The sequence below is a fragment of the Lepidochelys kempii genome, chromosome 8, assembly GCF_965140265.1.
Source record: "Lepidochelys kempii isolate rLepKem1 chromosome 8, rLepKem1.hap2, whole genome shotgun sequence".
NCBI lineage: Eukaryota > Metazoa > Chordata > Testudines > Cheloniidae > Lepidochelys > Lepidochelys kempii.
The window spans coordinates 68,828,895-68,845,283 of NC_133263.1; the positions used below are offsets into that span (position 1 = coordinate 68,828,895).

The 16,389-nt window shown below is 41.5% G+C and overlaps 1 protein-coding gene across 1 annotated transcript in view; it reads right to left on the minus strand.

The window, feature by feature from the left end:
- Positions 1 to 2,065: 2,065 nt before the first annotated feature.
- LOC140916019 (pancreatic alpha-amylase) overlaps positions 2,066 to 16,389 on the minus strand; it is an 84,994-nt gene continuing 70,670 nt past the window's right edge. Inside the window, exon 21 of the mRNA XM_073356859.1 lies at positions 2,066 to 2,104. Within this exon, the coding sequence (XP_073212960.1) occupies position 2,104 (1 nt within the window). The 3' untranslated portion in view covers positions 2,066 to 2,103. The remainder of the gene's footprint in view (positions 2,105 to 16,389) is intronic.

Sequence of the window (16,389 nt, forward strand, 5' to 3'; positions counted from 1 at the left end):
CTGAGCTGGAACAAGGGCTGTACCAGGGAAAGGATTGTGCCCAGACAAGAAAGGTGTCCGGTCTGTGAAAGAAACTTTTTGAAATATCTCTAAGGGTGAGATTTTATCTATATTCAGTTTTTATTATTGTACTAGACTTAGACTTGTGTGTTTTATTTTATTTTGCTTGGTAATTCACTTTGTTCTGTCTGTTACTACTTGGAACCACTTAAATCCTACTTTCTGTATTTAATAAAAATCACTTTTTACTTATTAATTAACCCAAAGTATGTATTCGTACCTGGAGGGGAGGGGGGGGCAAACAGCTGTGCATATCTCTCTATCAGTGTTATAGAGGGCGAACAATTTATGAGTTTACCCTGTATAGGCTTTCTATAGGGTAAAACAGATTTATTTGGGGTTTGGACCCCATTGGGAATTGGGCATCTGAGTGTTAGACAGGCACACTTCTGTAAGCTGCTTTCAGTTAAGGCTACAGCTGTTAGGGGATGTGGTTTGGGTCTGGGTTTGCAGCAGGCTAGCAGGTCTGGCTCAAACCAGGCAGGGCACTGAAGTCCTAAGCTGACTGGGCAGGAAAGCGGGCAAAAGTAGTCTTGGCACATCAGGTGGCAGCTCCCAAGGGGGTTTCTGTGATCCAACCCGTCACCGTATCTTCTTTATTTTTTCCTATGAATTTATTTGGCAGTGCCTCCACCCCCCTTACTCATTCCTGGCAGGGTCACCAGGGCAGCTTGGGAGGAAAATTCTAACCACAGGGTAATCCCCATTTACCTGCCAGATAGTTGGAGACTTCCAAGAAATAACACAAACACATACACTATATTCAACGCAATACTTATATTAAACAGGAGACAAATATAACATAACAGGGTAAAATACTATTTTTAGGTTTACCGGTGCCCACGCTGCTAATACCTTTGACCTTCCCCAGTCATGTGACTTGATGTAGCAAATGTAAGATTAGTGTCCCGTTGGTACATGTACTTTGTTGGGGCCCCTGATGACCTATGACCACAAAATTCTTCTCTGCAGTGGTTTAGCAGTGTGGCTGACTGGATTCAGTACAGCCCAAAGGACTCACAAGTGGGAGAAGGGGGTAAATCCCTCCACAGGTTTAATATGCAGCAGGTTATAAAATCCCCAAACCCTTACTCCCTGGCTTGAGCACACAGTTCAGGGAGTAGGGGGTCCCCAAAACAAATTCCCTGACTGACTAACTAAAAGATGGTGCACTCACAAACTCTATGAATGATCCTCAGGTTCAGAGATGACTCTGGACTCCTCAGTCATTGCAGAGGGGCTGATCTCTGCTGGCAGGGATCCTCTTCAGGCAGGAATCAGGCTGCTTCAGTCCCATGATTTCCCTTCACCACAAAGAGGTGCAGGGCTCAAGGTGCAGATTACACCACTGTACTAAAATCCAAACTGCCGTCTCCTAGCCCAGCATCCAGACACGCACATGCACAGCAGGCAGCAGCCCTGAACTAGCAGTCAGAGCAGAGCTGACCATGTGGTGACTGGTCTCACCTAGGGAGCTGGAGAGCTAACTCAGCCTGGCTGGGGAAGTTTCCCAGCAAAACTCTACAAACTGGGAATCATCAGTGGAGAAGGAAAAGCCCAGCTGAGGGATCCTGCTTTCAGGTCCCTAGAGGCCAGTTCTCAGGGGGAACCCTGCATACAGGCCTGGGACTCACCAGCTCCCCACACAGCCAGTCCTGCCCTTGTCCTGGCTGGCTCCAGACTGACTCAAAAATGGTTTCTCCCCTTTTCTGAACTCCCTGGGAAGGGCATCTCACTCCCTACTGGTTGCTGGGCACACTCTAAGTTTGCCTTGGCTCTCCCTCCCTACCAGGGACGTTGTGCGTCTCCCTGAGCTGCCAGCAGACAGAGCCCCAGGAATCTAGGTAATCTCATTGAGGGTTACACATAGTGACTACAAGGTCAATGATCTAGAGAAATGTTTCTCAACTGGTGGGCTGCGACCTTCAGGAGGATATGAAAGGCAATCATTGGGATCATGAGGCACTGGAAATTTTCTGCAGCAAAGAAAATCTCATTTTCCTATTTGCCATACATCCCTATACCATTCCAGGTCACGTATTCTCTGTCAACAAGAAACACACAGAAAAATTAAATATAGACATTTAGTAATCATTGATACATATTTTACTCTTTCTGTTATAGTAAACAAAAGGGGATTGCAGAAATGTTTGACTTTGAATAAGGGGTCACAACCCTGAAAATGTTGAGAAACAGTGATCTAGATTTTCATCAGATAGAATAAAGAAATGTAAAGGCTTCATACTACAAGGCATAAGCCAACAAGTAGCTGGCAGATGAAGTTAGGAGATCACTTCCCTTATGAGCAAGGTATTCTATAGTTTTCCATTATAGAGGAGTTTTGCACCTTCCTCTGAAGCATGTGGCTACTGGACCAGATAGACCACTATTCTGATTGTATCATGATCAGTGGAACTGGAGTCAGTCATTCCCTGGAGGGGCCGATATTGAGACAGCACCAGGGGAACAGTGAACGGGTGCAGTTAGGGTAGAAGCAACTCAGCCACATGGACAGAGCAGTGCACAGGTTTTACTAAAGTTCCACTTGTTCCATTGAACCTGCATTCAGCTTCACTTTTTGCTAATGCAACATGGTATCAGCATCTGAGTTGTGAGTTCCCTGAAGCGTACCAGCTGGTAGCGTGAGCCATGGAACTCGATTTGAAGGCCCCTGGAGCCCTGGATTTTGCAGACATGAACTCAGCCCAGCTATCAAGCTGCCTTCCCCTCTCTGACCTCTAGGGTACAGATGTGGGGACCTGCATGAAAACCTCCTAAGCTTACTTTTACCAGCTCAGGTTAATACTTCCCCAAGGTACAAACTATTTTACCCTTTGCCCTTGGACTTCCACTGCCACCACCAAATGTTTATTTGGGTTTATTTATTAGGAAAGTGTTGTTTGGAAACGTCTTTCCCCCAAAAATCCTCCCAACCCTTGCACCCCACTTCCTGGGGAAGGTTTGGTAAAAATCCTCACCAATTTGCATAGGTGACCACAGACCCCAAACCCTTGGATCTTAAGAACAATGAAAAAGCATTCAGTTTCTGAAAAGAAGGATTTTAATAGAAATAACAGTAAAAAAGAAGTAGCAATAAAAAGAATCACCTCTGTAAAATCAGGATGGTAAATACCTTACAGGGTAATTAGAGTCAAAACATAGAGAATCCCTCTAGACAAAACCTTAAGTTACAAAAAGACACACAGACAGGAATATCCATTCTATTTAGCACAGCTTAATTTCTCAGCCATTTAAAGAAATCATAATCTAACTCATATCTAGCTAGATTACTTACTAAATTCTAAGACTCCATTCCTGTTCTGTCCCCAGCAAAAGCATCACACAGACAGACTCTTTGTTTTTCCCTCCCCCCACCTTTTGAAAGTATCTTGTCTCCTCATTGGTCATTTTGGTCAGGTGCCAGCGAGGTTCTCCTAGCTTCTTAACCCTTTACAGGTGAGAGGATTTTTCCTCTGGCCAGGAGGGATTTTAAAGAGGTCTACCCTTCCCTTTATATTTATGACACCAGCAATGGCCCTGGTGGAAGGAGGAGTTTGAACTGTACATAGACTGGCCAGGAGGATGACATCAGCAGGAAAGTAAATCTGTATTGAGGAACCAGGCGGAGAGATCTGCACCACTTGGAAACTCTGCCTCAAGCCTCACAGCAGTGCTAGGATCCCTGAGAACATAATGCTTCCCGCGACAGAACAAAACTGTGGCACAACCCAGGTGTTTCACTAGAGGCCGGTCCGAAGGAGAGGGGAAAGGACCCTGTGTTACAGCCTTCTGCACAGTGGCCGCTACTTGCAATTTTGGGGACTTGCCAGACTCCCTGATTTGGACCAGGGTAGTCTGTGACACTTGGGATCACCACATACAGGAGTGGCTGCTTGTGGGAAGGTGGTCCTACATTAGACAGATGCTGAGATGTGGGGCGTGCAATGGAAGCCTCAAGAGAGGATGAAAGCCCCAGCAGGTACAACATGCAGTGAGACAACATCAAAGGAAAGCAGGTGACTAGGGTTCCAGAGCCATCTGGAGATGCATTTACTGTGGCAGACAGCATGAGCACGTAAGAAGACGTACTCCACACTAGTTTGGTATTGCAAGGAATATGGTAAGTTGAACCATTGTAGCAATGTGTACAAAAGCAGAGGAAGGTCCCAGAAAGGGTCAATCAGACATGTGCAAGAGATGGGTGGCACATAAGATAGTGGTGATGATATCATGACTTGCTTTGAATGTACTGGCTGTTGGGACAGGAAAGCAACAAGGGACAATACCAACTTCCATTCATGCACCAGTGTTAATAGGGAAACACCCTGCATGGTTTCAGCTGGATAGCAGTGTAAAGCTGACTAGAATGGCTCACAACCATGAGTGTCAATCTCAGGGCAGATTGTTAAAAAACACTGAACAACCCCGCAACTGGCCCCCAGATGGTCCCTTACACCAAAAATCACAACAGTATTCAGGTTACTCCCAGTCCCAGCCAATAGTCATATACCCAGGTCAATCGCACCTTAGATATCTCACTGAATACAATGCTTTTAGCCAATCCTATAATAAATTATCTAAAGATTTATTAACTAAGAAAAAGAGCTATCTCCCAGTTTCAGCAGCAAAACTGCTGGAAATCAACATGGCTATGGAAAAGGACACCCAACCACAAGCGTCAAGACAATGATACTAGCAGGGTCTCCAGAAGACAAAAATCCGAGCACTAGTAGGAGCAGAACCATATTTTCAAACTAAAGAAGAGCTGAATACACAAGACGAAATCCTATTTCAACGACAGAGAACTGTCGTCACGCATCGTTATGTAAGAATGGCATGCAAAAAATACATGCTTCACACCTGGGTATTGACAGCTCTCTTATATGGGCTCAAGTGTGTTTACTGCCAGGAATGATGGAAGGTGTGACAGCTGCTGGTCATGTGATAAATGCCAAAATAAAGAGACTTTATTGCCACATGGGCTGCCCACCTGACCATGGGGAAAGGTAGAAGTGGATTTATTTACCTTAAAAGAAAAGCAGAACTCGATTACAGTGGATTGCTAGTTAAACTTTTGGGAAGTCAATGTTCTGTCTGATACAAAAAACAAGTCAATAATTGACAAACTGAAGACTCACTTTGTGAAATATGGCATTCCCACTGTATTCACTAATAATGGACCCCAGTTTGCCCCATAGAAATTCAAGGTATTGGCACACAAATGGGAATTTGACCACTACAGCTCCTCCCTAGCATAGCCATAAGAATAGGTGATACGTAGAGGGGCCATGCTATGTGAAGTGCCCCTCCAGATTTCTGCTCTGGGGGAAGGGAGAGGGAGTTCACTAAAGTTGGAGACAGTTGACAAGGAGACAGAGAGAGGTCACTTCTGGTGTGGTCATCTGTTGAGGAGACCAAACTATATCCCAAAAACTATGTAAGCAGCTGAGGCTGTGGTAAAGACAAGGCTACAACTAGGCTATGTGCTAGCAACCCTTTGCCAAAGGGACATTAGGTGGGAGTCCAGGCATCAGTTAACTGATGTTTTTATATTTAAAATGTTTGTAAAATAGGGAAGTTGTATCATGATCAGTGCAGTCAAAGGTCCATGTTCCCTGGAGGGGTTGTTACTGAGGCGACACCAGGGAACAGTTGGTGGAGTTAGGCTAGAAGCAACTCAGCCAAAGAGACAGAGCAGTATACAGGATTTAATAAAGTTCTACTTGTACAACTTAGCCAACATGCAGCTTCACTCTTTGCTAATGAAACTTTGAACTGATATGGAAACTCTGATGGTCCAAAGTTAAGGAGATTTGTAGTGCTGTCCTTCATTCCAATAAGCTGTTTTTAGCTATCATCTCTTGGGAAAGAAATGGAGTGACAAGCCACCTTGAAGTATTTAATGTGAAATGAAATGTGCTGCTTCTTGTTGCCTCCATTTATTAATTTTTTATTTTAATGGCGTGTCAGCTTAACATATATACTTGAAAATGACTTTTGAATTAGGTAGAGCATTAGTCTGCAGGTCACTTTATTATTAATTTATGCTTTCTCTCTGCAGTGTTGTGCTACCAGATTTGTGGCAAGGTGATTCTAGTTATTAAGAGATCAGTGAACACTGAAATAACTAATCTGTACCTCTGCAATATCAGTCAGAAACACTGTGGGTCAGATTCTGCTCTTAAGGGCATGGACATATCTTCAAAAACATATAATCGATTATAATCCTGCTTTTGTAAAGGGCTGGGTTGAATGTTCTAGTAAATCTACTCCATGTCCAATTTCTGTGATTCCGTTGACTCCAGCTGGTCTTTTCCATGTGCAGATTGGTAGAAGATATGGCCCTAGATGACAATCAGAAAACAGTGGTTTTTAGCTCATGTACACACCCATAGAATTTACCCCTGCAGCCAAAATTCAGGACCTGATATATGTGCCTAATTTGTTCATGCTCAGCCACTCATGCATGCAAGTTGGGGATCACATTTGGCTAGACAACCTGTCAATCTAGTCACATATGCATGCAAAATTCCAACAGTTGGCATGCACGTATAGTTGTGTGTGTGTGTGTGCTATTTTGCTCTGAAAACTAGGCAGTGAGGAGCAAATTCTGTTTCTGATATGTTCTTGGGTCCATTACTCATTAATTCAGTGGGTCTGACCTTGTACTTCTTACTCAGAGTCAGGCGAAACACAGATTAAGTGAATTAAGTCCCATTGAGGTCAGTGAGAAGTTTGCTTACATGAAGAATGTAAGATGATGCCCATTAATGGTAATTGTGCATGCACTGGGAAAGAAATCAGCCCACAAGTTGTATATTCACAAACCATGAATAGTGAGTGCTTTTGGATACCATTCAGTAAAATGTGGGTAAATATCATATGCCTTTTTTTGTGTTTCTTTTCCTCTTTCATTCCCTCCTTGAGATTGTTAATGGTTGTGAGAATTGAATTTTGTTGTAAATTCTCTTAATGTTTGTTTCCTAGTCAGTGTTTACACGGCATATCTTGAGCCTTTATCCCTAGTTCAGCTACCTTCCCAGCCATATCAAGTCTTTCATTTACATGAAAGCTACTTTAACCTAAAAAAGTAAGATCAAATTATGGCCCTGCCTGCCACTAGTGCACTAAGGTGGGAGAATCACCTCTCAAGCTCCAATAGTTACAGTATTAGGGAGTGGAGGAACATGATGAAGTGGCTCTAAATATCTCCTTGCAATGCACTTGCCACCATGGTACCTGACTGGTCTTACTGTTGTAGATCTTTCAAACCATGTAAAGTGCACTTTTGGCAGTGCTGTCCAGTGTGAAGTGCAGGCAGCGCCCTGCACTCTGCCTAGCCATGCCTCGTTTGTGCCAGTAAGCGCAGTCAGCAAGCTTGCTGGCCCTCACTCCTAGATCTGAGTGCAACCAGCCAAATAATGGCTGCCTCCTTCAGATGTGTGCCGACATAGTCAGGGCACCATGTACCTCTCCCCTCCTAGCACACTTGCACAGGGCCAGGTATTAGTTAGCATAGTTTATAGCTTGACATCTCCATTTTAATGTTGGTGGTAGTTTTGCTCATTGCCCTCTGTTTCTATCCTTATGGATAGGCCCTAATAGAATGTCATATGAATGAAATGATAAGGATAAAAGTTGAGTACAGTTATATAGAAATTACTCTAAAAAACTAGAGACTCAGCTTCTTGCTTGTGCTAGGATTTGCTCAGTCCAGAAAGAGGAAAGAGGAACAGTGAAAAGTCACTTACATTGCAGGCTACCCTGGGCGCAGCCTCATGGTAAACTAAAGCAACCCAATGGCTGTTCTACCTTATTATACCAGTTGGCTGTGGTCCCCAAGGACCTTAGGCAGTTGGGAATTAGCAGAGCACAGACCCAGCCGCCCATGTGCTATCTCTGAGTTTAGCCACTCTTCTAGTCTTTTCTGCCACTTTTTCTGAAATTGTTTAGGACTTTTCCATTCGTGATACAAATTCAGCTACCAAGTTCCAATACTAGCAGTTCCATTTAAAGCTATGTTCTGCACTAATTCACTAGCACTAATCCCCAAGATCTTCCGGTGGCTTAAATGCACCCTTTACCAGATTCCCACCAAATGTGAAACTTCTGGTATCCCTTCAAAAGACTGTGTGAGAGGAGTAAGATTATAATACATAGATACTTTGCACCGAGGTCGAACACATTATTGCTTTTTATTTGATCACACAAGAAAGTAATACAAAAGTCATCAACCCTCATACTTTTCCCTGCCTCCATTTTCTCACCATTCCAGACAATTCTTTGGCTGGGGTTAGTATCCTTCCCCTGCAACTGCATGACTTATCTTCTGACACATGCAGCTGCTCTTCCAAGGTCAGCTTGCTTTCTCTGACTGTGGCCAGTCTGTCCCCTTCCTTCCTCCTGTTCAAATGTCCTTTGTATCTTCCCCTGAGTCTTCCTCCTAGGAGTCCTTTTATAAGCTTTTGGTGTGTTCACTTGTCTTTGTCCTGTTTTGATCATTTTCACTGCTCTCCAGTTTTACACTCCCCTCAGACAGGAGGAGGAAGTATATTCTCCCAGCAGGAGCTGAGACATTGTCCGCACATACTTAACCCTGGATTGATGGTTGTTAAGTCCTAATGACACACCATTGTCCTTTGTCTGGTGTGTTCTTGCTGCAGGTCCTTTCTGCAGTGGTGGATTCCACATTTACATCGGGCAGTCAGTGCTACAGCAATTTTCAGAGCAACAGTTCCATAAAAACTTCATAATACCAACCACAATGATAAATTGTACAGACATCCCCCGAAACATCAGCCCTGCTCCCAACACCTTTCCCCCCACTCCTCCTCCCCCCGCTTCCTATACAAGGGGACACATTTGGGGTAGGAGCTGGCTATCATGTACGCTGAGAGCTCTGTTACACAGAGGGAATTCTCACCTGGCTACATTCCGGCCAGAATCTGCCTGAAAAGAGCAAAGTGGTTGAAAGAAAGGAGATGACACTCATAGAGTTAAATTGAGAATGAGATCCTTTCCATTGATTTTATTTTTAAACTATCCTAAGGAATGCTATAGTCAGGATCTCGTTCGCTATTCGATAGAATGGGTCCAAACAATCTGTTCAGAAGTTGCCCTTTTTTTCTGAAATTGTTTAGGACTTTTCCATTAGCAATACAAATTCAGCTACCAAGTTCCAATACGAAGCGCTACATTTAAAGCTATGTTCTGCACTCTACTGCAAGCCTCCGTTAACATCAATGGGAGCTGTGCATGCACATCTAAGGGCACAATTTGATTCTAAAGGGGATATTCAACTTTGATGTTCACGGAGTACATAACCCTTTAAAATTAATGGAAGTTACATATTCCAATATACATAAAGCAGAAGATATTCCCCCCTAGTTAAATGGAATTAAATTTCTCCTCACCTATCAATAGTGAGCAGAGCATTCATGTTCCTGAAGAATGTCCTCTGATAAGGGTACAAATACTGCTGTAACTTGGAAAATCACGTTTGCTTTCATTTTTGTGTGTAGAAATAGGAGTAGGAAGGATATGTACTGAGTTGGTCCGTAGTGATTGGCAGATAAATGATGGGTTTTTACAGTACATGGGCAAACCCTTGGTTCAGTATGTCATCAGTTTTTAAGCCTATTTAACTGCCAGCTGCATACTAGAATTCTAGGTGAAATATAGAGTAAAAGGGACAAACTGCTAGCATAGCGTGATTTCTCTTGTGAGTGTGAGAACCTGTGCAAATAGGATTCTTTTAAGAATTATACAGCATGCAATCCTGAATAGATTTTTCATTATTATCATTTATGTCCTTGAAATAGAATTTCTTTGTAATTTCCCATAGTCCCTTCTACTGTTGTGTGTGTGCGGGAGGGGTGGGGGTGGAGTTCAGGCATGCGTGCGCGCACACTCATACAAGGGCACATTTCGGAAGGAGATTATATACCTTTGGCAAACTTTTTTTCCCCTAGCTATGAGACCAACCAACATTTAATCTCATGAAATGGAAAGGTTATCATGTATCACCTCTGAGTTTTTCTACATAAATGCTCTTTTCTGCTGGGTTTATTTTATGATTATTATTATTTAGCATATAATAACTAATTCATAATGTAGACAAAGAGTCAGTGCACCAGAACTGAGAATGACACAGAGCTGATGTTTACACTAGAGAATGGGATATCATTTAATCTGACTGCTCTGGTGCGTTTTGTATGCAACACAAATTTTATACTGGCCAAGCAATGCTGCAGCAGCATCCTGCATCTGCTCCCTCTCTGTTGCCTGAAAGTGATAGTAATTATTAATATGAGAGCTAATCAACAAAGGTAGTTGCCAGACACTATTTAATGGCCTCCAATTTCTCTCATCCAGTAACTGAAGACACGAAAGAAAAAACAAGTCTGCAATATGTTCATCAGCTGCAATATGTTCATTCTTATCTCTTTAGTTGGAATCTAGCAGTACAGTTCCACGGGAGCTAGATCAGTGATAGTAACAAGAACCCATTCTATGGCACTTGTTAAAAGGAGAATAAAAACAAAGCCTGCAGCCACCACTAATTTGTGATTATCTTCCTATGAAAAATTACCAAAGGACCTTATACTATAGTTGTAAACAAGTGTTATGTAAACTACATGGTATGAATGGTCATATTTAAGTCAGTAAATACAAACCTATTTAGGGCAATGCTTCATATTTTAAACAGTATTGCCACCTTGTGGTTCAAGCTAGTTTTATTATTCTGTTTCTTATTTTTACAGTCACTGTTTCTTTACTGTATTGGCAACAGCTCCTAAAAGATAAATAATATAAATTTGCCATGACGGTGGATCTTCCTATTTACAAAAAAATTAATACAAAATAAATCTTTAGAAGAAAATTGCACCCAGCCCATCAGTCTGAAAGTCTGAAAGACAAGAAGCCTTTGTCACCTTCAGTCAACAGAAAAGTATTGGAGAGGCAAGTTTTTAATTACAAGAATCACTCCTGAGATGACTGGTGATGCTGCCTGACCAAATGATTTCCCTCTTTTGACATGGAGTGCAGTCCTACAGAATACATTAATACAGGCTTTGGGAGCAGGAATTGTCATTTTCTGTATGTTTGTACAGCACCTACCACAATGGGGCCTCAATCTGATTGGCTTCTATGTAGACACAACTGCAATATTAAATAAAATAATAATAATGTACAACTCCCATTGGCTTCAATGGAAGCTTTGCCAGAGTAAGGAATGCAGTATAAGGCCCAGTCTGCCCATGACAAGAGCCCAATCAATACATCAAGGTGTTGAGTCCCTCTTGTGAGCTGTTGAGCACCCTGAAGCCTCATGGCCTGACTAAGGGATGTGCTGAGCACCCACAGCTGCTATGACTTCTCCAGGAGCTGGACATGCTCACAGCCTCTGAAAATCAGGCAATCCATAACCTCTGGCATGTTCTTGCTAAGTGCATTTGGCTCCGCACACACCCTCCAGCATTGGGCCCCAAAAGACTATTTGCAAATTTCCATCTTGCTTTACAGCTTTCTTTAAAATAAGAAGGGTGAACAACTTTAATGCTTTTTATTTAAACCAAATGTTTCCTTTTGCAAGCATGACCGTCCCATTGACAATTAAAGCAGGACAGACATTGTTTTGCAATACAAAGTCATTTTTCTGCTTGAGTCACCACTGAAGTGATCACATTGGTCAAGACTATGCCCTGGAGGTCTATGCATAGATTCCCACATCCAGTACTAAAGGTCAGCCAGCATCCACTGTTCCCAGGATCCCACCAAAGGCACTCTGCACAATGGCTTGAAATCCATGCAGTGGAGTGAACTGGGAGGTCTGCTTCTAGTTGGGAAAACCCTCTGCTGCAGCAATTCCCCTTTAAAGTGCAGTCCCAAGGCAGTCCTGGCCAAAGGGAGTACTACAGATGGGAAACAGTGGGGTTCCAAAATCAGTGAAGCAACATGGACTGCACTGTAGAGAGCAGAATCTGTCCCACTGTATAGACAATCCAACATGTAAATAGTAATCCAGATACGTAATTAATGACATACATCTGGATGCATACCACATGTTTAGAACATGTTGCTGCAAGCAGCTGAGTACCTTTTCCGATGTTCTGAACACCCTATCCTCCTACTGACCTCATTGGAAGTGAAGGGCACACAGAAGGAGTGCTGAGTACCTTGCAGAATTGGATCTTTGCCCTCTGGTGGTGAACAATAAGAAGGGCTCTTCACAGTTTAAACCACAAGTGGTCAGAGGAGAGCCATGCAAGGATTCTTCTACACTGTCTGCATGTTATGGGAGGAGTCTTTTCACCTACTGTGTATAGGTCGGTATTATCTTATGTACTGTCTTTTATCTGTACTTTATTATCTGTACTCCTAATACCGAGTGATGTCCTACTCCAAGGAGTGCAGCTGACTGGCCCCAGGTGTACTGCATGCAGGGTGATCTATGTGAGCAGGCAGCAATAAATGTCTGTTTGTTGGAACTGCTTGGGGTTGTATGTTTCTGTCTGATACTGTATCAGGGACATTACAATCAGAGTTGAGCAAAATTTAAATTTCTTTTCCACAGGAAATTCTGATATTTCCCTATTTGTTTTTCTCCTGAAACAGGGTAAAAAGTTGAAATTTTCCACAGAATGAAAATTCCTAAATATTTCAATTCAGACATTTTTGATCAAAACCAAAAATATCAACATTCTTTGAGTCAAAGTGTTTTTTGTTTCTATTTGTTGAAATGATCTGAAATGCTTTGAGTCATTTTAGCATTCACATTTTCTTATGGTGGCAAATTGCCTAAGGAACAGGGTGGCTTGCTCTTGGGCTGAAGAGCCTGGGGCCAAGCTAACCCTGATTACAGAATGAGCCCCACCTCATGGGAGTCAGGGAATTTCCTATCAGGAGCAGGAAGAGGGGAAGTGTAGGAGACCACAAAGTGTGAGAGAGGCTCCTGAAGGGAAGACTCTGAGACTAGGGGAATTGCTGTGTCTCAGAAGAGCTGGGAGTAGCCTCTTAAGGCAGAAGGACTCTGCCTATACCATGGGAGTTTGGGTGTGCCCAGCTAAAGGAAAGACTATTGTGTTTAGTTTTAAACTTTAAATTAATAAATCTGTCCCTAAGGAGGGCTTATTGTGTTTGGACTGGAAAACCCTGTGGGGAGTTTATTGGGGGATCCAAGAAGGGAAACTGAGGTGAGGGGCTGTGTGCAGCGCGGTACTGAGACCACCAAGGGGTGATATGAGTTGGCCACTAGTCTACAGCCTTAAGGGAGTTGTAGATCAGGCACTGGATTCTCCCACCCACCCGTCCTATGGCCAGGCTCCATGGCTGGACTACATCTCCTACAATCTCCTACAATCCACCCAACATCATACAATTGCCCGATGCACCACACACCTTGATCAAAGTGACATCAGTGCATTGCTTTACAAGAGACGTAATCTTCCAGGGAGCCCAGGCCATGAGAGTGGAACTACAACTCACATAAGATAATATGCCACAATAGGTACATGCAGTTTAATGTTTGTTGAACTGATTTGAAATGAAATGTTTCAGGTCAGTTCAAAAAAGGCAACATTTAAATTTGATTGGAAAGGACCCCAAATTAAATATTTCATTTTTATTCTCTCGATGAAAAAACTGAAAACTTTGATTTTTGCAAGAACTGCATTTTCAGACTGAAAACTCTTGACCATCTGTAATTACAGCTGTGGAAGGCCGCAGTGAGGGCAGGCAAGAGCAGAGGCTATGGAATCTGTATTTACACAGTATCTAAGTAGCACAGAGACACTATAACCCCTCCACATCAGCTCAGATGCTGGAGTTGCAGCTGTAGAGGAGCTGTGTTACATATGCACCACTTTTACTCCAGAGTTAAGGAGTTGATTGTGAAAGTGCAGCATTTCATGGTAAGAACATCTCTCTGTAATAAAGATAACAATTTGCTTTACAGCTCTATCAGAGGTAACTGCAAGATTCATATAATTTTCATATCTTCCGATGACTCTGGAGCAGAAACAAGACAGCATTCTTTTCACAATGGAGAAGTTAAAAAATGAAGAGCTCATTCAGAAATATACTACAGATTTTATGCAATATTGCAAAGCAAAAACAAATAAATGTGACAAATTAACTTTAGTGGAAACATCAGATGTCTGTAGGAAAGAAAAATCCCCTTGTTTCTGATCATGGTAATACTATCTGAATATGACAAATTCTTCAGCATCTTGGTTTTTATACTTTAAAATGGATTCATAAATGTTGCTTTAAACTGGTTACTTTGCTTATGGAATATTTTATTCTTTTGTAATATGATATTACATACTATTTGCACCTTAGAATCCAGATGGCAAAATTAAAGGATGAGGATTAGGATTATTTATGGATGAATGTAGTGAACATCTGCCAAAATCTATCCGGTTATTTGAATTCTCTGTTTCAACAAAGCTGACCATCTGCTCTGTCATCAACAATGATCTTGTTCTAAAAACTAAATCAAAACATCACCTGTCTTAGGCACCTTGTTCTCACTTAATACAACACAAACAAAACTTTAATGGCATCCATCTGTAGCTATGATTGGTGACCTGAAACAGGTAAATATGCAGCCATTCTGACAACTCCAGCTCCAGCTCCTAAGTTTTGACTCAATTAAAATTTTCATCCTGCATTCAAGAATAAAAAGCATGAAGACTAATGTACTGCCTAAAATAATTGCTCCATGTCATCACAATGCATAATCTCCTAAAACCTCTAAAACCCAAGCACATAGACATTAAATTTAAAATATTAAAATGTAGCGTGATATTTCCAATTTAAAAATGCAAAAGCGAGTGCCATCTTTTTTACCTTGTAACTCTTGTATATTTTGAGACATAAATATAATAGAATTATTATATCAGATGAATTAAAAAGCAACTCAGTAATACAGTATAGTCAGTGTTATTATGAGAACCTAAGGTTTTTAAGATCCTCACTGATGAATTTAAATTCAAAATTCATAATAGTGTTTTTTTGTTGTTTTCCCCCCCAATCACTTTGGGTCAATTGAAATATTTTGTTTCAGGGATTTCAAATGTTTTTGTTTTAATTTTGACCTTTTTGGTTATATTTTTCAAAAAATTGAAACAAGTCATTTCAAGCTGGAAAAACATAATATTTTGTTTTAAAAATGTCAAAACAAAGTGTTTCAACAATTTCAAAACCTCTTTAGCAAAATTTTTGAGTTGAGAAATTTGTTGAAATTGACCTTTGTCTGTGAAAAGCTTTGGTTTTGATGAATCTGCATTTTTTTTGATGACCAAAAAAAAAAAAAAGGAGAAAGAGAGAGAGAGAGAGAGAGAGAGAGAGAGAGGGAGAATATTAACCAGCTGTACTTGTAATTACTGCAAAATAGCAAGAGTAAATTCTGGACCTGAAGCCAGGGGAGGATATAAACTTGGCAAACAAATAACTTCCGTTCAAGATGCTTAGAAGCTCTGCTGGTGAAACCAATCAATGGAGTTGCATTCAATGATATTTGAGAATGCTCAGCTTCTGCAGAAGGTGAAGAGCATGGGTTAGGATTGGGTTCTCAGTTCTATAGAATTTGTATTGTACGTTTAAGGAGTATATGAAACTTCACTCTGAAATCTGACAGAGTGTGGTTCCTATAGTTTTTTATAGGGTCAGAAAAAATTATTCTTAGTCTAAATTAACCATCAAAAGAGTGAAAAATTATCAATTTATCTGGGTATTGACAGAGAACACAGAGGGTCAGATTTTTCTGTCAGTTACATCCCTGCTACCCCAATGATTCACTGGAATTACCTGGGTGTAAATGAGAGCAGAATTTGGCCACAGAGGGGCCCAGAGTGAATACCCTTCTAGATTCCAGCTATCAGCTCTAAACAATCTCTGTAGTGAGATGAATCTAAACACTGAATATGAATATCCCACACCTGGAGAAAGAACATCCTTGGATCCGGTTTATGATACTCCTTAAAATTTTGGAATATCTGTGTCCAGTAATTGGGTTAAGTTTGCCCCACTCTAGGGATATAAGGTTATATCCTAGTCCCACTGAAGTCAATGGCAAAATTTCATTAACTTCAAAAGGACCAGGATTTTACCCAGGAAGCTTAGGATCTGGATCTGCAGACCTGGGATTTTAGCTTTGATCTGTAAAAGTGGCCCAACATCATAATTTAAATTGAACATACAATAAACTTCAAACTACTTCTGTGAGTAAGGCTAGCACAGTATGGCCACAAGTGGCTATACATTGTGGATACTTGTCACTTAGTGAAAGAGACAACTTTTCAGCTGTAAGGATCTATCAAATTA